The 23,506-nt window shown below is 32.2% G+C and overlaps 1 protein-coding gene, 2 long non-coding RNA genes and 1 pseudogene across 3 annotated transcripts; 2 read left to right on the forward strand and 2 right to left on the reverse strand.

Moving 5' to 3' along the window:
- Positions 1-2,807: 2,807 nt before the first annotated feature.
- Positions 2,808-5,613, reverse strand: LOC107918513 (putative pentatricopeptide repeat-containing protein At3g15200). The gene is made up of 2 exons (XM_016848084.2): positions 5,176-5,613; positions 2,808-4,943 (listed from the first exon to the last, which is right to left on the reverse strand). The coding sequence occupies exon 2, from the start codon at positions 4,724-4,726 to the stop codon at positions 3,107-3,109; it is 1,620 nt and encodes a 539-aa protein (XP_016703573.1). The 5' UTR covers positions 4,727-4,943; positions 5,176-5,613; the 3' UTR covers positions 2,808-3,106.
- Positions 5,614-6,503: 890 nt separating this feature from the next.
- Positions 6,504-10,807, forward strand: LOC107919256 (probable bifunctional methylthioribulose-1-phosphate dehydratase/enolase-phosphatase E1; annotated as a pseudogene).
- A 221-nt stretch (positions 10,808-11,028) lies between these two features.
- On the forward strand, positions 11,029-11,859 carry LOC121225123 (uncharacterized). The gene is made up of 3 exons (XR_005923010.1): positions 11,029-11,155; positions 11,265-11,394; positions 11,606-11,859. It is a non-coding gene; the product is annotated as an uncharacterized lncRNA (long non-coding RNA).
- A 327-nt stretch (positions 11,860-12,186) lies between these two features.
- Positions 12,187-12,998, reverse strand: LOC107919508 (uncharacterized). The gene is made up of 2 exons (XR_001690374.2): positions 12,853-12,998; positions 12,187-12,615 (listed from the first exon to the last, which is right to left on the reverse strand). It is a non-coding gene; the product is annotated as an uncharacterized lncRNA (long non-coding RNA).
- Between the last annotated feature and the right edge of the window lie 10,508 nt (positions 12,999-23,506).

A 23,506-nucleotide genomic window follows, 5' to 3' on the forward strand; every position in this document is an offset into this window, starting at 1 on the left:
TCTTTTGAAAAGAAAATTTGAGTAAAATGAATTGGATGATGAGATTCACTTATTTTAAAGAAATAGATCGTTACACTTAGTAAGTTAGAGTATAACATTTTAAATCCTCAAAATTAAATCGTCTTTTAAAACCTATGCATTTTGAGAAGGATATCCGATTATTTGGGTCAAATGAGAAAATCAAAACCCAGTAAGTTAGGGTTCGATTTCACAAAATTCCTACATATCAAACATTGCCTTTATTTTTAAAATCCTCGTCTCGAGAAAATAACATGTCATATCCAATGCGTTAGGACACAACGTGTCGAATTCCAGAGAATGGATTTTTATTTGAAATTTGTATGTTTAAAAAAATTTTAATTATTTAGATTTGACGTGGAAAATTGGAACCCAATACGTTAGGGCTCAATTCTCTCGAGGATTCCAAACTTCGAGTATTTTGAAGATTTTTTGAATAAATTGGTTTTAATACCTATATGACATGAAACATAACTTTTTAAGCGAATAAAATGCAATAGAATAATAATGTACAATGCGAATTGATAATTCGTAAATTGAAATGTACACCAATAAATACAAACAATCCATAGATAAATACAAACAAACATAATAACAATAGCCTCAATTATGCTGATTTCAACATCAACATTCAAAATAAACACTACAAAAAAATAAATCAAAATGCATTAAATCATATACATACATTAATTTAAAGTAAGTAATACATAGGGAGTGAAAAACTTCATAATAATATACAATAGTATGTAAAAGGTTGGAATGAGTAAAATATACTAACTAATACGATAATAACATCTATAATAATAGTAGTAATAATAGTAGTAATAATAATAGGAATAATAATAAAATTTAAAAAACACAAAAAAAACAAAATACAAAAAGAAAAAACCAATAAATTAAATTAACCAAACAGAAGACTAATTTGCAACGCGTGTATTAAATGAGGAGGCCAAAATGGAAATAATCTGCCTCCCTAAAACGCTGCGCAACAATGGGGACCGTTTTGAAACAAAAACAAAGCATGTGGCTAAATTTAAAGGGAATAAAAAGTTGATTTAAGCACTCTTTTGAAAATTGAGGGACCAATTGCGGAAATAGACCAAACGCCCAAAGTGCGCGGATCCTTCCCTGGATCGGGTCACCGCGCAGGTCGCTGAGGCTAAAACGGCGCCGTATCAATAAATAACGTAAAAAATAATAAAAAAACCTAATCTAAAACTAATCTGCTATTTGAAAACAAAAGAAAACTAACTAGAAAACCTAAACACTCTGCGCCGCTCTGCGTTCGTCACTTTCTAAGGCCCTCCATCTCTGTTTCAACTCCGATGGCCGCGGAGAGAAAGCGAAAATCCAACCTCTAGGTACGTCTAAACACTCTAATCTCCCTTTTTTATCTTTCGTTGAATGATTTGCATTCGAAACACCAGAAAAAAAAAGAAAAGAAGCAAGAACAAAAAAAGGGCGAAAATTAAATCACCTTTCGGGTTTTCTTTCTGAATTTTTTTTTTGTATTCAATATATGTGTGTCTCTCATAAAGTATGCGTGAGGGTTCCCCCTCTTTACAGATTCAGTTTTTAATGGCCTATATAGCCGAAATGAAGAAAAAATAAAAAAAATTTCCCCCATTTTTCCTTTTTTCTATATGTCCTTTTTGTTTGGTGCTGCGTTGGCTTGTTTGTTTGCTGCAGGTACACGCCAGCTGGAGACGCACGTGGAAGACGCGGCGCGTGCAAGAGGCAGACAGAAGCGATGGTGGCTGAAACTGTTGCGGCGGCTAAAGAAAAATGGCCACTGGACCATTCCAACAAAACTAGGGTTTCGACATTTGGGAAAGTTTTGGGCTAGGTTGGGCTGGATTAGGCTAAAAATGATTTGGGCCAGATATTGGGCCACTGTAATTGGGTCTGGTGCATTTTGTAATTTGGACCGTTTATTGGACATTTAGTTTTGATAATTTTGTTTTTATTTATAAAATTGGGCCTATTACAATCATCATGAGATTCATAAAAGAAAAAGGCAATATTACATTGCTTATTCCCAAGTTACCTCTAATGCTTAAAGAGCAGCATTGCCTCAAACTCTTCAACCTGGTAAAAGTACATGTCTATGCAAACAGTAGATTAAAGCAGTTTGTTTGAGAAGAACAAAATATTATGGTTATGATGAAAGACAGTCCAACATATTAAGGTTGGAATTGAACACGTGATTGCTGAAACATTTTCGGAAGTCATTTTTGGATGGATTTATAGCAATTGCACCACTTTGCTTTAACCCAACACTGCCTCGTAAAATCAGTTCCATTGCAGGCCATTCACATGTGCCAATACTCTTCCCACAAACTATAAAAATAGTCACTTTTATTTACCTCAAATGGTATTTTAATCACTTACATTATTGTTTTGTTATGAAATAATCACTCTACTGTTAAGCTCCATTACTTCTCTAACAGCAATCCTACGTGACAATTCAAATAGATTTTAAATGTCAACTTGGATGTCTTACGTAGCAGTCCAAATTAAATTTATTTAATTAAAAACTTATTTTCATCCCAACAACTGGATATCTAAGTTGACATTTAAAACTCATTTGGACTACCAAATAGGACTACCAAATAGGACTACTATTAGAGAGGTAACGGAATTTAACGATAGAATGACAATTTCGTAACAAAATGATAACGCGAGTAAAATGTAACATTTCAAATATAAATAACTAAAATATCATATGAGACAAACAAAAGTGAATATTTTTATAATCTATCCTTAAAAATAATAAAATCTAATTAATTATAAAAATAATTTAATTACTATTAAATTAAATTATAAATTACAATATTGTCATAAGTTAAACATAATTTATTTTTCAATTAATATATGTAATCTAATATTGTCATATGTTAAACATAATTTATTTTTCAATCAATATATGTAAGCTTTGTTTTTTTTTTTTTTTTTGAAGTTACTAAGTGAAATCAAAATTAGAATTATAAGGAACACATCCGACTAACTACAACCAAAATTAATGAATGATAACCAGACTCGGTGATTGGCACAGAACTAAAACTATGGTATAATTTTAGAGGAAGCATTACCTAGCTTTGGTCTTTTTAAACCTTTTAGTCCTAAGCCTCGGTGATTTGCCATTTATCCCTAGATCTTTCTTTTGTTTTTCACCTTCTTGCTCTTTCAACTTGTTCCTCATGGAATTCACCAAAATCTCGGTCCTAGGTTCTGGCACTATTCCTTTAGATGTCATCTCATTAAAATAGCTCAAAGCATCTTCAACCCTTCCCTTATCATACAGCCAGTGAATCATTATTGTGTAAGATCGCCGGTCTGGTCCCAATCCGCTTTTTCCGATCTCATCCCACATTTGTCTAACTTTCTCTTCATGATCCCACTTCATATACAACCTCAAGATCAAATTGTATGTATCACAACACATATTGCAACCATTTCTCTCCATCCTTTCCAAAACACCAGGAACTTCCTCCGGTTTCTCGGAAAACTTGAGCAAGTAGTTGAAAGTTACATTATTCGGTGAACACCCTTCCTTCTCCTCCATCTCATCCAAGATCTCATAAACCTTCTCCATCCTCCCAATCTTTCCTAGGTGCTTGATAAGCGAGTTGTATGTTGCAACATTTGGAGCACAACCACGTTCCTTCATCTCCCTTAACACTTCCAAAGCCTCGGGAATCCTCTTCTTGAAGCACAGCGCATCGATGACACAATTACAAATTACCACATCAGGATTACACCCCTTCTCCCACATTCCTCGAAACAACTTCATCGCAGTACCTAACTTTCCCTTCTTCGTCAATGCATTTATAAATGTTCCGTAAGTAAACAGATCTGGTTTGTATTTTGACTCAATTATGTCCTTCCAAAACCTTTTAGCCTCATGTACATTCCCCAGCACGCACCATCCATTGAGAACAATATTCATTGTCTTTAAATCATAGCCAAACTCTCTCCTCTTCAATTGATATAAAGTTTCTGCAGTTTCCACGTGCTTATACCGACATAAACACATTAAAAGAACTTGAAATGCAACCAAATCATCCTTGAATTGGAATTCTTTCCTCCTATGAAAAACCCCAATCGCATCATCCACCATATGTGCAGCAGCATACCTATTAACCAAAATCCTAAAAGTCCTTTCATCAATAAGTCCTCTTTCAGACATTTTATCAAACACCTTAATTAACTCTTCAAACCGATGCATTCTTCCAAGAATGTCAAGAATTTCATTGCAAACATCAAAACCAAGTGAATTTCCACTTGTTTTAGACACCCATTGGAAGAAAACATAAGCCGGTTTCCAATCAAAACGGTTTCGCCTAACCAACTCCAAGACCAAACCATCAGATATTGTAACCTTGCATTGATCAAGAGCTAGCTCAATCTCTTCTGTTTTGCTATTTCTATGGTTTTTTAAAACGTTCTGGAGTTTCAACGAATATGCCTCGTATGATTTTTGGTGAAAGCCAGTGCTTTCATCAGAATTAGCAAGTGAATGAAGAAAAATAGGGTTTTTACTGGCACCCAGAAAATGAAATATGTGATTGCTGGGATGGTATTGAGGGGCAGCGGGATTAGAGGTGGAGAGAAAATGGGATTTCGGGAAATCAGATGGGTATTTCCGATGGATGACGGCTTCCTGGCATAAGCATTTTAAGATTTGGGATTGTGTTATGAGACGCATCGTTGAGAGATGAAATGAGAGAGTGCAGTTGGCTTTACAGGAAAGATTAAAAAAAAATACAGAAAGGAGGTTTATGGACACTCAGTTCATCCATCAATTCATCATCCGTCTCCTCATGCTTCCCAGCCAACTTTCTCCGCAAAATGGCCTCAAGAACTGAAGGGAGTGCCTCTTCATCCCCTTTCCCAGCCAACTTTCTTGATTCGGGTTTTCAGCTCTGGCACCAAAGAGCTAACAAAGTTAAACAACATAACTAAGAAACAAACTATCACTTGCTTTGCTCATTATCCAAACAAAAACATATATATATACATATATCATGATTTAGTTTCCCTTCCTTTCTCAACAACCAATCAAATAATTTCCAAATAAAAAAAAAGTAAATTCCAGCAAAGAAGAAGCAGAGATTAAATCCTCAGACCCAGTTGAAGACTTTTTACCAGACTAACCTGAACATAACAAACCAATCAAATAAAAATCAAACTTGCTCATTCATCTTGACTTTCCTTTCTCATCATCTAAACAAAAACACAAGAAACAAATTGCCATGGGCAAAGCTACATCCTTGATATGGGCTTCAGCTACTGAAGCAGATTCTATAACAGGGTCAGGCTTCTTTTCAACGGGAGAATCCGATTCGTATGAGTAGAACCTGAGTCGAGACCGAGTTGAAGCGGCGAGTGAGGTGAACGAGTGAACTGGGTTTTGGAATAAGAGTGAAGAAAATTGCGAGTGGTGAGTGAAATGCCTCTGAACAAAACCCTTTTCATGGCTTCCAAAAAAAAAGGTTTTAGTATCCAAGTGTTTTCCCGTTTGTTTTTCAGCGGTTTTTTTATTTCATTTGGGGGCAAAGATTTAGGGTTTTAGATTTGAGAAAGACAAATGTTTCTTGGTTTTGGGTTGTTATTGTAGGCTTAGAACCCACCATTGGTTATGGCAGTTAGAATGGACCAATTTCAGGTTTACATTGGTTTAGCCCAAGACCAGTTCTCTTCTTCTTTTTCATTAATATGTTTTTTATGTTAAAGTACCTTAGAGGTCCCTATATTATAGAGACTAAATCAAATTAGTCCTTCTATTATTAAATAGATCAATTTAATCCCTCTATATTAAAAACTTCTAAATTTGTAATAAATTTGACAATTATTATAATCTTTTTATTTTTCAAGGAAAAACTTGGAGCCCAAGTGAGATAGTAAAAGCTTCATATAGTTGGGCCAAACAGTTTTTTTCAGCTTTCAGTGATGAAATAATTGGTTGCAACATCATGAGCATCGAAGAACGACATTCTAGAAAGCAGATCTTCATTATCACCGACAATGTCGTGCAATTGGATTCAGGAAATGCAGCTTCTAGGGGAATAATTCACGATGAAAACTGAGGTTGGATCTTTAGGTATAACCAATACTTTGGGAAGTGTTCGATCTTTGATGCCGAACTTTGGGACATTTTGGAGGGCCTCAAGCTTATCCAATGTAGAAGACATGACAAGGTAATAATCCAATCTGACAGCTTAGAGGTTATTAAAGCCAGTTAAGGAAGTGTTTCCACCACATCTCTAGTGTTCCCACCACAAGATTGTGAATAAGTATAACTTCAATCCTAAGTCCAAGGTGAGGTACTCCAAGTACATTCATTCTTTTCTCAACCAAATCAAAACAAAAAATGTACAACAATAATTTGTCTTGTCCCATATTGAACAGAGATTGAAGATAATAAAGAAAGCAAGAAAGGCTGGCTCTAGCGATATATAAATGGGGAGCCTTTGTCTTTTGCAATGGTTGTACCAACAACAGTGATGGATGACGGATTGTGGAAGATGAGAAGTATTTCACAAGCTCATTTAGAGAGCAGAGCAGTGAAGGAGACAAGATGTTTGATATCAGAGCTTTGCCGACAGTTCTATAACCTTGGATGGGTATCAAGAACAGGTGGCAGTATCACCATGAAAGTCCATGATAGTTGTATCCCTAAGCCTCAGCAACTCATCCCCATGTCCCCTTTTGGTACTTATTTCTCAAGCCATTTTTCTTTTGGGCTATTTTTTTATCTTGGGTTGATGTTATTTTAGCTGAATTCTTTATTTTTAAGTATTTTTTTTGGTTCCTGGGTTTTATTATTCAAGCTCAAAGTTATATATATATTGTAATTAATTTGGTGTCTTTGATGGTATTTGCTCACTATTTATTTCACAGTTCCTTTTTGGCATATCACCATTTTGCTTTTGGGCTCAATTCAATGTTTGTGTATTAATCTGAAACTTTTTTTAGATAACTAATTATTTTATATATCCAAAGAAGTGTTTGATATCTTAGGTGTTGCTGCTTTATGATCATATATTTGTATGTTTGGAATGCAAGGCAATGGTAAATCTACTTAAAAAGAGAAATTTTTTTATGGTTTTTGGTTAGATGTTATGTGCCTTTCAAGCCAAATTTGCTTTTCCATTGGTATGAGATGCCCTTGCTATTTTATTGTTGGTTTTACTTTGCCATATACGAGTCTGGTGGTGTTTTCTTAGGTCCTCTTTTAAAAGGGTTATGGATTATAATGCTCGGTTCAGTTGACTGTTGTTGCGTATAGAACTCGTCTTTTTTTGCATATATTGTCGTTCTTCTTTGTTAGTACAAAACTCCGGTAAGGAAAATCTCGAACACACGATCAGAACTCGAAAAGAAAAGAAGAAATAGGACAAGGCTCCAAGGCGTGTATCAAGGCATGTCTTTAAGGTTATATTCGCCCCCACTTATCTTCAGTGTGCAAATGAGTTCCAAGCAAATTAACCTCGAGGATACAATGAAGCCAATGACTATTTGCGTTTTGCACTGACGAGAATAGTCCACTATGCACTGAGTAATGCATAACAAAAACTCAATTTCTACAAAGGATTTCTGCAGTAATACTTTATAGAATAATCTAATAATATTAGAAAATGGAGGAAGAGAAGAAATAATATTAGAATTTGTTGATATATTTCTAAATGAAAACCCATTCCTATTTATAGGAATTTTCTTGTCTCTTCATAGAGACATCTTTCAATAGGTGTCTTTATGAATAAATAAATAATAATAATTATTCTTTTAATTTTGTAACTATTCAAATAATATTTTTTGAATAATTATAATTTTTTTTTTAAAAATCGAATGATATAACTTTTGACCAAGGACTAAAAGATTTATCTTTTAATTAATTACACCCATTCATTTATAGTTATTGGGATACTATAAATATTTGAAAATATTCCAACATTCTTCAACTGCATGTTTGCCAATTACTAGAAGATCGTTTCGAGCATAGCTTAATTACAGGCTTGTGATTTGGTACTTTGATAGGTGTTCAAAAGGAGAGAATGCAATCAGATGACATCTATGTATTATCAGGAGATGGGTCTATCATATCTTCACCTTCGCCAAAGCCATACCCTCATAAGCCTCCCAAGTGCTCCGATTGTGCTCCTCTTTTCATGAAGGCAACTATTATATCTGCTTTTCTGAAAACTATTATTTGGCATTGTTTAATCAAACCAGTAGTTTATTTTACCGAGTTTTTTTTTTTTGAAATTGTAATCTAGAATTTACTGAGGTGATAATGATCCTATTTTTGATGTTGTAGCATTTGTTAGGATAGTATGCTCTTGTGATTTGCTTTACTTTTAAACATAATATTCCTTTTCAGCATGATCTTTGATAAGTTTTTACGAGAAAACGAGTGCTTATAGTGTTCGTATCTCAGGCATATGATATGCATGATGGTGGATCGGTTATCCACAGTCATGGAATGGAATCATGTCTTGTAACAATGATAAATTCACTTTCAAAAGAGTTTCGCGTAAGTTTTTCCCCGACCGAAATATTTTGCCCCAAGTCAGAGCAACATAGTTATCAACAACCTTTCTTGAGTCTCTGAATTGAAGCTTACTAGAAATTCATCTTGCATATGCTAAATCATTCGTTATGCTTCACTTTATCCAATGACAATATTGTCTTCACTATATTGAAGTTCACTTTATTGATTTTCAGATTGAAGTGTATCCTAAGACAACTGCTGTGCTTGTTCGCCATCATGGCATATACGTATGGGGTGACTCATGGATCAGTGCTAAAACTCAGGTATGTGAAACTTGAAATTTCAGAATATGCATCTTGGTTTCTCTCTCTTTTGGCTTTTCCGAACCTCCTTCCCAGTAAGACTGATTCTTACATGTTGCGTTGGTCGTATGTGTTTCTTACTTCAGCGGTGACATACTATTTCAGGCTGAATGTTATCATTACCTCTTTGATGCTGCTATCAAACTCCATCATCTAGGCTTAGACTGGTCTACTCCAGATCATGGCCCCATTCAGAATGTTAAAGGATTTTCAAGCATCAATAGCATGATAAAAAGGGTGGCTACGAAGGCTGGGACGGTGGATTCGAATTTTAAACTCCAGCCATATCCAGTAAGCACATATTTTCTGTAAAACCGGACAAATTCTGGGTTTTCTAGACACGTGTTTCCCTTCTAACAAAAATCTCTAATTTTGGGATAACATTGTTGTAGACTCTTGACTGTTTTATTGCTTAACAAGAAAGTTGTTACTTTCATTTATCAAATACTCTCTCACTGTACATTGTCTTTTTTACCGTTGCAGCGCTGCGTTGTGCTTGACATCGAAGGAACTACAACTCCTATTTCATTTGTAACAGATGTTCACTTTCCCTATGCCCGAGACAATGTTGGGAGGCATTTGTCCGCAACTTACAATAGTGCTGAAACTCGAGATGATATTAAGTTGTTACGTTCTCAAGTAAGATTTTTCTTTGGATCTTTTGACCTTTTATCTTCTTCTGCGGCAAATCCAGATACAAATTGTTTTCTTTTCTTCCTCAAGGCAATTACCTTTTAATATATTAAAGAATTAATTTTAAGAGTTAGGCACAAATGACCATATGAACTTTACTTCTCGGAGAATTGAGATTGTATGGCCCATTCATGTGCCTGCTTCCTTGGCTAAGCTCTAGCAGTGAACTACAATTCATTGCTTCTTACTAGTGAACTGCCTACTGATGCTATCTGCTTCCCGAGTATTGTCCGAAAGAAGAAAATTGAGTAGCCATTCAAATTGATGGTCGGATATATGAGGATTGGCCAACCTTTTGTCTTGATGCCTAAATAAAATTCAATCAACACTCATTTTCTTTTCCCCAAAATGATATGCTTCGAACTCGTGTGATATACCTGAAATACAAACATAGAATGGACCAGTTGTTTGTGTGATACAATGCATTACTCTTGAACCATCATTATCTGTGAATTTAGAACCTTTTTAATTTCAACAATATTTGGAACCTTTGTAGAATATATGAAATTACTGTCTATTATCATCATTAATCATATGTTAGTTTACTGTTATCAATATTTTTTATGTGAAAGCCGGGCTTTTTGCTGGAGTATCTGTTTACTTGACATGCGTTTGAGGCATGTGTATAGAATTAGGAAACCCAAAGGAATCTAAGGATACTTCTTCAGCTCGTTTTCTGTGTTTAAGGCAGTGAGGTTGTGTATCTTACAAATTAGCAACAAATTAGCAACCAAGGAAGTCCTGATTGACTCCTAAATTATCTGCCTATAAGATGTTTTCCACAGGTTGAAGATGACTTGAAGCAAGGTGTTCTTGGCGCTGTACCTATCCCCTCGGAATGCAGGAAAAGAGGAGGTGATTGCTTCTTTGGTGGCTAATGTCGAAGCAATGATAAAAGCTGATCGAAAAATCACTGCCTTAAAGCAACTGCAAGTAAGCAAATATATCGAAAGATAATACATTTTTGGAGCTTACCTTTGGGAAAGGACTAATATGAAGTTAAATAGGGTCATATATGGCGTACTGGATTTGAGAATAACGAGCTTGAAGGAGTAGTTTTTGATGATGTACCAGAGGCTCTCGAAAAGTGGCATGCACTGAGTATAAAGGTATTATTACGAATTTCCTTTACTCCTTTACAATTTCATTTTTTGAATGTAGTTCTGGATACGGTATTTGGTCTACGTTTTAAATATGTTTCTGTGCATTTGCTCCCGCATAGGTGTGCACTCGGACCTAGTCTAGATCTAAGCTCAAGTTAATGTATGTTCATGTCCTATCGTGTTGTCATGAAGCTGTATCATCCCTTGGCATACAGCTGCCATTTTCTCTTTTTTACTAGAAGTCATGTATATCCATGAGGTAAAACCGAAACATTATCATTGGGATTGGTTTATGGACAGGATCTTACTCAGCTAAGTTCTCGGTTACTTATAGAAAGTTCAATTTTCAATGCTTATCTTTGCTTCCTCTTTCATCACAGGTATACATATAGTGGTAGCAGATTGGCTCAGAGGCTTATATTCGGAAATACAAACTACGGTGATTTGAGGAAGTATTTATCTGGATTTTTCGACACCGCAGTAGGGTAAGTCTTTTTACTTTGTTTTGCTTTATGCTTATCACTGTTTTGCTTTATGCTTATCACAAAATTTTAACTCAAAGTGACACTCCATTTCACCTTGCCTTGCTTGCAGATATAAAAGAGAAACACGAAGAGAAACACGAAGTTATGTCGAAATCACTGAGTCATTGGGAGTTGATAAGCCATCCGATATACTATTTGTGACCGATGTCTATCAAGAGCCACGGCTGCAAAAGCTGCAGGTAGTGTACTGATCTTTTTTTCTTTGCCGGTGTCCGTATTCTAATCCTGTTGATTCTGGCTCGTGTTTTAGACTTATTTTTCTTTCAGAATCACAATCCGACACCTTAAACCGTTACGAATTAGTATAAGAACAATTCTAAATTTTACTCTGCACATCCTTGCATACCCTTTGTTTATCAATTACTGTTTTTCATGCTATCCATTTGGTAGGTTTGGAGGTTGTAATCTCCATCAGGCCGGGAAACGGTCCTCTTCCGGAGAACCATGGATTCAAGACTATCAACTCTTTCCTGGAGATCTGATAGAAGTTTGGCATTTCTGTAATAATATCGGCCTTCCATGCACTTGTAATAAGTAACTTTTGGATGCAATAAATCATGATTTTGTAGCAACCCTGTATTGATTGTCACCTGTGAATGTTGGATACAAAGTCTTTTTTTACATGTTTGGATCGGTTAAATTCATCCAAGTTCCTTTCTTTTTTTTAATTTTTTTTTCCATTTTTATATAAATTATTTTGTGAAAATATAATAATTATAAAAGATCACTACCATAAATCAATTCATTTCCTTTCAGATCACTAAAACAAAGATAGTAAAAGATCACTGCAATAAATCTCAAATTATTTTTCGTATAATTTCTAAAAACTATAAACATCCCCCCCCAAAAAAAAAGAAGAAGATATTTTCTAATATTTAGATAAGTCAATGAAAAGTATTTTTTACTATTTGGTTATTTTCTAGTAATAGATATTGAAATTTTAATTATTTTAAATATTTATTAATAAAATATTGTTTTTTTGAATCATCATATATTATTCAAATTCCAATAGTTTAACAATACAATTAATACTAAATACATAAAACAAAAATGATTGATTATTAAATGAAATTATATGAATATTCTGGATGCCTCTAATGCACTCAAGTGTTGAGTTTTCCTATGACCCTCAGATGCCATGCAAGAAGCTGGCATTTGTCTTGGAATTCACAGCTTTGATACATGAGCCAGACTCCTTGTAATGCAATTCCTTTTTTTCTTTTCTATGGCTTCTGATCTTTGAGAATCCCTTGTTTAGTTAGAAGCATCACAATGTGTATCCTCAATTGCCTAAACTCCAAATCATCCTTTTACTCAATTGCTTGTCTTCTAAAACCCTACAAATACCGAATGAGTTCCACAGAAAACTTTCCCTTCTTTGTACTGTTAATTTCTCCAATCTGTACAAAACCAAACTGCAATGTATCAGTTTGCTAAACCTACCTTACTCGGACTCCCAAGTAATATCAGATGCTTTTTTATTATTATTATGTTTTTTTCATGTATTTGGAGGATTGTACCCTACATCTATGCGTTGGAGTCGGATTCAAGCACTCGAGGGAAATGAAATGTCAAAGTAATATATGCTAAACATATTACTAGACGGCAAAGATTTCTCAAACCGAACACTCACTCACCTTTAGTCTTCCTTTCCCACTAACAGAGACAATGTCACCGGTCTTGAGAGTTGTTCCATTTTTTGTGACAGTTGTCCAATTTACGCGTACATCTCCGTTGCTATAAGACCAAAACAAAATAGAAAAACAAACGTCCATCAGCTCAATCTTTCATCGATTTTGCTACTAAAAGCTATGTTACTCGGACTCAAATGTGATTCTGAGATGTGGGTATATGTTGAACATGGGTATGTTCAGTTCTCTTTTCCAAGTTCTTTCCTTTATTGAAAGTGTTCTTTGAGAGTCATATCATCATGCTCATATCAGAATATTCTTCAGACATGGGTGTCATGCACAGGCACTCAAGAAATCTAGAGTCAGAGTAAAATAGACCCAAAGTCAAGAAGAGATTAAGCTAGAGCATCAACCCGAGAATATACCTTGTCAAATTAACTAGTTTAGATCTAGAAATCTTAAATCCTGCACTAGCAAGAGCATCAACACGAAGCGATGTTTCTACGGTTTTGAATGACTGCGTCCTGCGAAGCCAACATGAAGTCATTGACGGATATCACAATACAGAGACTAATTTAATATTCTTTCGTTAATTAATAATTATGGTTAAAAAGGTTTGAAAAAAATCAATGAAAATGGAAAACTACATTTTGGGAGATAATAAAGAAAGCAAAAAATTGTACGATAACAGTTTGTCTTGTCCATATTGAACAGAGATTGAAGATAATAAAGAAAGTAAGAAAGGTTGGCTCTAGCAATATATAAAGGAAGAGCCTTTGTTTTTTGCAATGGCTATATCAACAACAGTGGCAAGTAAACGGGGAATTGTGAAAGATGGGAAGTGTTTCATAAGCTTATTTAGAGAGCACAGCAGTGAATGAGACAACGTGTTTGATATCAGAGCTTTGCCGATAATTTTATAATCTTATATAGGTATCAGGAACAGATGACAGTATCACGATTTTATTGAGCCAATTTTATTGATAGAAAATAGAGAGAAAAAGAGAAAATATTAATAATAAACGAGTGGGCGTGTTTTTGCCCGTTCTAAGATTAAATTAAAAAAAAAGGCTATTTTTTAAATATTATAAAAGTAGACTAATTTTTTTTGAAAATTTACAAAAACAAGCTTTTATAAAGTTCCAAAATGGCAACACCATTTTTTAAATTTTAAGGTGTCACCAATTAATTTAGAAATAAAATTTATAAAGCAGATCTTTATATAGACTTAAATTCTTATTTTCCTTGTTTTCTTAAGCATTGTGGAATATGAGATATATGTATATATAGACTTATGAATAGGTTTGCAACCTGTTCGTAAACAATGTGGGATTCCTTTCTCTTTTAACTAATAATATAAGGCTAAAAGCTACACTATATTTTATATTTTTTTTACTTATAGAGTTTAAATTTTTTACAAAAAGTTAACATTTGTTACATTATAAATAAAACTTTTAAACTCTATAAGTAAAAAAATTATAAAATATAAAATGAGTATGGTAAAATATTAAATATTAAATATTTAAAAAATTACTAATAGTTGAGTGATCATTTTGTAAGTTTTTATAATTCGATAGCCAAAAAATCATAATTAAGTGACTACTAATATAATTTAATCTAGATATAAAAATATGAAAAATAATTATTATATTTTATGTATATTATATATTTGTATAAAAAAACTTATTTAACATAATTATATACTATGTTTAAATAGATTATATATCTAGTCAAAATACATTTGAAATAAATTTATCAGCATTCATTAGGTGATGAAAATTAAATTAAAATTAGGATTAAAAAATTAATGAGTACAGTAAAATATTAAAAATAAATAAATATTTAAAAAAGATATACCATTTTTTTAAAATTACAAAAAATATACTATTTGAGTACCAAATACTCACCATTTATTTATTAATCAAACATTCATAATATAAAATAAATAATTAATTAAAAGTATAACTTCTAAATTTAAATAATGGAAAATTATTTTAAAAATTAGAATTGCATGGATATTAACTTCAAACATTTAAAATTAAATAGAAGAGTATTGTATGTACAAGTTTCATATGTGCAATTTATTCTTCTTCTTTTTAATAGTCCTTTTGTATATGCTAACAATTCTAAAATGCAACGAGATTAAAGATATCAAAAGATAATTTTATAATATGAGAAAATGTTAACAAAATATAAAAAAAATAGTAATTGTTTTGTAAAAAATTTATAAAATATAGTGTAGCCTTTAATCTTATATTATTAGTTAAAAGAGAAAGGAATCTCGCATTGTCTAGGAACAAGTTGCAAACCTATTCATGACTATATATACATATATCTCACATCCCATATTTGTAACACCCCAACCCGTATTCTTCACCGGAATCGGGTTACGGAGCATTACCGGAGTTTACAGATCAAACAGACAGAAATTTCAAACATTTCATATCATCAAAACAAGTCATCAAAGCATCATTTTAATCCAAATTATAAACATACCAAATCTAAATTAATTTGCCTAGTTCATGAGCACTTAAACATAGAATTAAATTCACATACACCTATCTAGATTTAGTTCAATTTACTAGGCCATAATATGGATTGAAAAATAAACACATATTTATATGTATAAAACCAACCAAAATTAAACTTATAACCTCATTTACAATCAAACCACAAAATAATTATTATTTAGACACCCTAGGTACATGCCGCACAAAGGATAAACATCACCACATTTGAGTTCAGGATCATTGTTGGATACTGAATCAACAATCAAAACTCAGTGGTATTTCTATAATCAGAATATTTAAAGATAAGAAATTATAAATATACAATTGAAATATAAACACATTTATATTTAATTATTACAACAACCATATCATTTTTTTGTTTCACAAATATCTTAATTCTCATACTTGCTATATAAATAGCTTTTCAAAATTTATTTCACATTTTATTATACAATTGCAATATCCATTCCATAGTCATTTCATGGGTATATAACTCATATATTCCATATATTTGCAACATATTTCATATTCTATTTTGAATTCATTATTTCACTTCCATTTCTTATACCATACCATTTCAATATCAATTATAAAAACTTTATTATTCATTTATCCCTATTAGCACGACTCGGACTCAGACAGATACACGGATCCAACCAAACACACCAGTTTGGCACCCAGTGCCTCATTGGATAATTCGAAGTAATAATTTGACACACAGGTCTCATCGGTTAAATCGAAGTAAATTGGCACACTGTGCCTCATCGAATTAATCCGAAGTAGTAAATTGACATCCAGTGTCTCATCGACTCGAATTCGAAGAAATCCCTGAACTCTTCCAATCCTATGGCATCTCATCTATATCCGACTCAGCCCGATACAGTTAATATGGTTTCAATTCACTTTTCAGATACAACCAATATTCATTTCAATTCAAAAAATCAATATATTCAATATATATACCAATCCAATCAATATAAATTCAATAAATTCATCACATACTAAATCAATCCATTTCAATTGCAAAACACAATAGTTCTCACCTCAACACTTACCATATACATTAAATTAAATTATAACAATTAACAACTAAATTCAGATTATAGAAATACAAACCAGAAATTCCGAGCTATTCCACGTAGACTTTATCTTTTCACTTTTTAGTCGAGGATTCCGGTACGACGTTAGCAATTGAATTTAGAACTTTTGAAACCCTAAGGCCCTTCATCTATTTCTTTCTCTTTTTCTTTTTTTTCGGTTTGCTTCTCTGTTTCGTTTCTACCTTTCTATTTCTTTTTCTTTCTTTATTTTTTAATATAATATAATATAATATAATATATATGCTTAAACATTAATGTTTATTATTATAATATTTATATATATTTTAACTTTAAATTTTATAAATATCTTCATCCTTATGTCGCTTCATTTAATGCCAATGACATATATAGCTTATTTAGTCTCTTAAATTTTTTTCAATCTATAATTCAACTTTCAACCTATATGCAATTTAGTCCTTATATTTAATTACTTTTAATTCAAGCAAATTCACTTAATCGAAACCTAATTAACTACATAACTAGATTCGTCAAGTCCGATTTACGGGAACGGAGTCCCGTGAATGCAATTTTTTTAATTTGATCCTTTTTAATTAATTAACCATCGAAACGTTAAAATTTCTTAACGAAACTTTAATACCACCTTAATGACACTCTGTAAATATTTATAAAAATATTTACGGCTCAGTTTATAAAAACAATGTCCCGATACTTTATTTTTTAAAACCACTTGAACTTAATAAATCATTTATATAACATAAATTATCAAATCAAAAATCTTTTTAAAAATCACTTTTGACTCGTAAATATTAAATAATAATATTTACGAACTTACTCGTCAGATTTAGTGGCCCCGAAACCACTGTTTCTGACACCACTAAAAAAACGGGATGTTACAACTCTTCTCCCTTACAAAAATTTCGTCCTCGAAATTTCTTACTTGGTACAAGCTATTAAGTCAAGTGTTCCTTCCACCTTTTTAATTGAAGTCCATAAAAATCAATCATAACTCATATCATTTCCGAACTCATATCAGTACTCATTTTAGAACTTGATACTAGACCTGAACTTAACTAAGTAGCTCTGATGTTCTCCTGTCATCACTTTATCACTAGTAGTATAACTACCGAGAAATTCCCAGTAATCATCTGTTGAAACATAATCGAGAAACTCAGATTATCAAACTCTGACTGATGTTTCTGAAGTGGTTGCATCTGTAACTTTCAACTGATATTTGTTCCCCTTTTTCCAAGAAAGCGTCAAGCAATATCATTTTACACAACTGCGATAACTTCAACAATCGGGACAACTTTAACCCATAATAACATTTCCCGATTAGAACTAACCTGATAGATATATTTTTGTATCAAGTCTTCTAGAATCTGAATTTCTCATTCTGACTCTCCGTCTATTTACCCATAAATATTTATAAAAACAAGGTCTCGATACCTTATTTTCTAAAATCACTTGAACTTAATAAATCACTTATATAACATAAATTATCAAATCAAAAATCTTTTTTAAAATCAGTTTTGACTCGTAAATATTAAATAATAATATTTATGAACTTACTCGTCAGATTTGGTGGCCCCGAAACCACTGTTTCTGATACCACTAAAAAAACGGGATGTTACAACTCTTCCCCCTTACAAAAATTTTGTCATCGAAATTTCTTACTTGGTACAAGCTATTAAGTCAATTGTTCCTTCCACCTTTTCAATCGAAGTCTATAAAAATCAATCATAACTCATATCATTTCCGAACTCATATCAAAACTTATTTTAGAACTTGATACTAGACCTGAACTTAACTAAGTAGCTCTGATGTTCTCCTGTCATCACTTTATCACTAGTAGTATAACTACCGAGAAATTCCCAGTAATCGTCTGTCGAAATATAATTGAGAAACTCGGATTATCAAACTCTAACTGATGTTTCTGACATGGTTGCATCTGTAACTTTCAACTGATATTTGTTCCCCTTTTTCCAGGAAAGCGTCAAACAATATCATTTTACACAACTGCGATAACTTTAACAATTGGGATGACTTTAACCTATAATAACATTTTCCGATTAGAACTGACCTGATAGATATATTTCTGTATCAAGTATTCTAGAATATGAATTTCTCATTCTAACCATCCGTCTATTTACCTATAAATGCACAAAATTTATTCCCAGACCTGAGGATAGACTCAAATGCGTATAACTCAATTAACTTTTCAATAAATAACCCACTTTGATTAAAACAACTGAATCGATTTTTTCTATCAGAAAATAACATTTCAGAATAATCCCTTCTTCTTATTGTCAATACAACCTAGACATACAATTTATCACAATTCCCTCAGAATACTAATCAATGATCCTTAAAAATTGTATTAACTTAAACAAAACATAACATCTTGTTTTAACTTGTTGACATTAATCAAGATTACTTGAGGAATGAAAACCAATATACAAGTTTGAGCTCAATCTTCCACAGTCTACTCTTTTGCCAATGTCAACCCATTCACAAAAGCTAGAAAGTGATTATATATAATAAAGTTATTTCAATTATTATCATCGAAGCTTTGAACTATACCAAAGCCACAACTATCAGATAGGTTAAAAACCATAGTGCTATAATAGGACCAACGTTTCAACTGTATAGATAGAACAATACCTCAACATCAATAGTGCACTCCAAAATAGAAGAGGAAAATCGAAAGTAGTCCCAATAACAACCAGTGCAGTAATACAACTTTTATAATCTGAGATCTATATCACCAAGCTCCCATGATCGAACCAGGATTTATAACAGTAATAAATATAATTACCTCCGACCAATGAATACCTTTTACAGATAACCGTGTTTGATAAATTAAACAATAAGAATGATAAGAAAACCCGAGATAATAAAATCCAAGATGTGAAGCTATATTGAATTTCTGATAATAAAAACCACATTGAATGATAAAGAGATCGATGATATCCCAGAGAAAGTTCAGAAGAAGAATATCGCTCAGTTGTGATAGAGATAATGTAAATTGCTTATATGTAATTCAGAACATCAACCAGTACAAATAGAAAATAGCATCATATGAGTCTTATCATCAAGTCTTCTATCAAACATAATAGATTAAAAAACTAAAGAAAGATAGAGCAATGCCGATCATGAATCAACCAGACTAATAAGAATTCCATCTAAAATTATGATTAGCTAACGTTTTCTTATGATAAGAATCACGTTTGAAAATGAACAGTTACATATATCTCTGAGAATAAAAGAACATATAAAATACCCAGAAGAGATCACTATAAGATACTCGACTATAACAGCTGCATTCAGATATCTTTGCAATTTCAACATTATCCCATTGACTACTACAGTCATCAATGATCCCACATTATCCAAATCACTAAAAAAATCAATTCAGAAGAAATTCTGGTTAACCCGTTCTTTAAATACCATACCTTAATAAGTCGATTACTCGTGAATAACTTCTTCCTTAATAGTGACATTGCGTATCTCGAATAATCTTCAGAAAAATCTGATATCTCTTTTAGAACTCTCTTTACTTGCTAACCCATCTTTAGCTCTGGTCGCATTATTATTCATTCAATTATTGAACTCTTCAGTTTCACACTTGTAAGCTTAATGAATATAAATATTGTAAATTCCATTGTATAAGACTTTACAGGTGAGGGGTGAATGTCGTAAAGCCTCAAAATTTGACTCTCATATATACTCACGTATAACATAACATTTATCATCAACATAATCATTATAATTATTCAACATTTTCAATTATAAAAAAAAAACAAAAATATCAACATCTAAATCCCAACTCAATTCGACTCAATTATGGTATGTACCTTTAGACTCAATTCTGAGCTCGATTTAGTCCGAGAATCGGCTAAACCTGTAAAGCTCTGATACCACTAAATGTAAAACCCCCAACCCGTATCCATCGCCGAAATCGGGTTACGGAGCATTACCGGAGTTTATAGATCAAACAAACAGAAATTTCAAACATTTCATATCATCAAAACAAATGATCAAAGCATCATTTTAATTCAAATTATAAACATACCAAATCTAAATCAATTTGCCTAGTTCAAGAACACTTAAACATAGAATTAAATTTTATAAATATCTTCATCCTTATGCCGTCTCATTTAATGCCAATGGCATAATTGCTTATTTAGTCCCTTAATTTTTTCTTTAATTTATAATTCAACTTTCAACCTATATGCAATTTAGTCTTTATACCTAATTAATTTTAATTCAAGCAAATTAACTTAATCGAAATCTAATTAATAAATATTTACGAGTTCGATTTACGAGAATGGAGTCCCGGGAATGCACTTTTTTTAATTTGATCCTTTTTAATTAAATTAATTATCGAAACATTAAAATTTCTTAACGAAACTTTAATATCACCTTAACGACACTCCGTAAATATTTATAAAAATATTTACGGCTCAGTTTATAAAAACAAGGTCCCGATACCTTATTTTCTAAAACCACTTGAACTTAATAAATCACTTATATAACATAAATTATCAAATCAAAAACCTTTTTAAAAATCACATTTGACTCGTAAATATTAAATGATAATATTTGCGAACTTACTCGTCGGATTTGGTGGCCCCGAAATCACTATTTCTGACACCACTAAAAAACTGTCTGTTACAATATTACTTAAGAAAATAAGGGAAATGAGACTTTGGATCTATATAAAAAATCTATTTTGTAAGTTTTATTTCCATATTAATTGGTGTCACCTTAAAATAAAATAAAAAATTAGTTTTGTCACTTTGGGTCTTTATAAAGGCTTATTCTTATAAATTTTAAAAAAATTGGTCTATTTTTATAATATTTTAAAAAAATTGACCTTTTTTAAAAATTTAGTCTGAGAACAGACAAAAACGCATCCACGTCAGCGTGTTTTTGTTGACACAGGGTAAAGTAGTCCCCGTCAATGCGCTTTTATGAAATCTCTCCTAAAACGCTTCCACATAGGCACGTTTTGGTTTTTTTAGCCAATTCTGATAAATAAAATTTAAAGTGACCCATTTCCTTAAATAAAGTAGAAAATGGGCCTTTTTAGTATAACGGTCTGTTATTTTAGCTGAATTCTTTATTTTTACATTTTTTTTGTTCTTGGGATTTATTATTCAAACTCAAAGTTATATTTTTGGTGTGATTAATTTGGTGTCTTTGATGGTATTTGCTCACTATTTATTTCACCGTTCCTTTTGGGATATCACCATTTTGCTTTTGGGTTCAATTCAATCCTCGCACAGTATTTGCACCAAATCGTCATTGCTATTTCCTTTCATTATCTTATTTAAACTCCTTATTTTATTGATTAAATATCATATATAAGTATATGTGTATGATTTGACGTTAAATGTGAGTGAATATGTCTTGGTTAACTTGTTTTTCATATTCAAATTCCATGATTGAGTCCTCGGAGGAGATAACATCTAGTCTTGTTATCTTCCAATGGTTGAGATTCATTGTCCACACTGCACGTTCTCAAGGGGGTGTCTTCTCTGCTGTTGATCTCTTGGTGTTGCTCACCCTCTTATTCATTGCGGTAATTCACAAGTACAAATGGAGATCCTCCGACAAGAAAAAACATCTCATAATTAGAAACAATATAAAAAGTAATAAATGGTTTGAACCTGGTGGACAGTAATCTTTATGATACTGTGATTCCACTCATCTCTATTCATTTCCAACAAGAGAATGACAAATTAGATTTTTCCTCTTGATTTTTATCATTTTTTAGTTCAATTTGAATTTTTGCAAGAGAAAAAAAAAGCTGAAAATAATAGGAAAAATTTAATTTATCATTCTCTTATTGGAAAGGGATAGGGATGATGTGGAATCACAGTTTCATATAATCCTTTATCCTTCGTGTTGGCATCTTGTTACACTATGACATGCATTATTATTGCTATTAGCCAGGAAGGGCCCCTAAAGAAATTGGATGGCATTTTTGTTGGAAAATAATGGATATTTTGGAACTTTGAGGCATATTATTTTATTGATAAAATTGAAGGTTTGAATAATAAATTATGGATTTATATTCTATATAATATGCTCAAAATTGTTGAGTGATGAATGATAAATTGATGCTCAAATTAAACAATAGTTCTGTCTCTTAATGAATAGTTGTATCTTTTGAACAATTGTATCTCTTGGTGAATAGATTCATTACTTTTGGTTTAATATTGCATCTTTTCAGTCATTGTGTCTATTCACTTATATCTATTAACTTTTCAACAAAACTCTTTATGAATCGGTCTAAATCTATTCATTCATTTCCTCTCCTCTATATAAAGCCAAGTTAGGAGACTACTAAAACACATCATCAAAAACCATCAATATAAAAAATTCTTTCTAAATCCATTCCTCTTGGTGATAGAGAAAGGTAAGATTGTGTTCGATTGATCACTGTTGTTGTGCTACTACTGTGATCATTTGTTGTTGTATCCTGGGAGACAGACGTCCAACGTTACTCAAAATACCGAGGAAAAGTCGAATCTGTCTTAAGAAAATTGTTTATACAGGCCTCAACAAAATTCTTCTTCTAATTTTCAACCCTGTCCGATTACAGGTATTCTGTTGAGTTACTACTACTGCATTGTATTGCATTATTATTGTTACTGGCATATTAATACTACATACGATATTATATTTTCTTACAATCTTAAGATAGATGATTTGTTGTAATTTTAATCTAAGGCGTACAGATTACCATTGTAACTTATTTAGGTTGATTTATACTTTTGTTTCGATTTTTCATTTATTTACGGATTTTGGTTCTTCATTCTGAATACAGAAAAATGTCTTATACGTAAAACAACTCATCCAATTCAAAGGCTGAGGCGATTGCCGCTACTCAAGCTCAGGCTACGAGCCAAACGTTACCTGTGACTATGAGTCACAATGAAAAGTACACGAATATCACTAGAGAGAATTTTAAAACATGGCAATAGAAAATATTGTTCTATTTGACCATGTTGAATATGACAATTTCTGAAGAATGATCCTCCTATTTTTAGAGAGGATGAGGAGGATGCTATTACCACCTTT

This window comes from Gossypium hirsutum, chromosome D13 (genome assembly GCF_007990345.1).
Source record: "Gossypium hirsutum isolate 1008001.06 chromosome D13, Gossypium_hirsutum_v2.1, whole genome shotgun sequence".
Taxonomy (NCBI): Eukaryota; Viridiplantae; Streptophyta; class Magnoliopsida; order Malvales; family Malvaceae; genus Gossypium; species Gossypium hirsutum.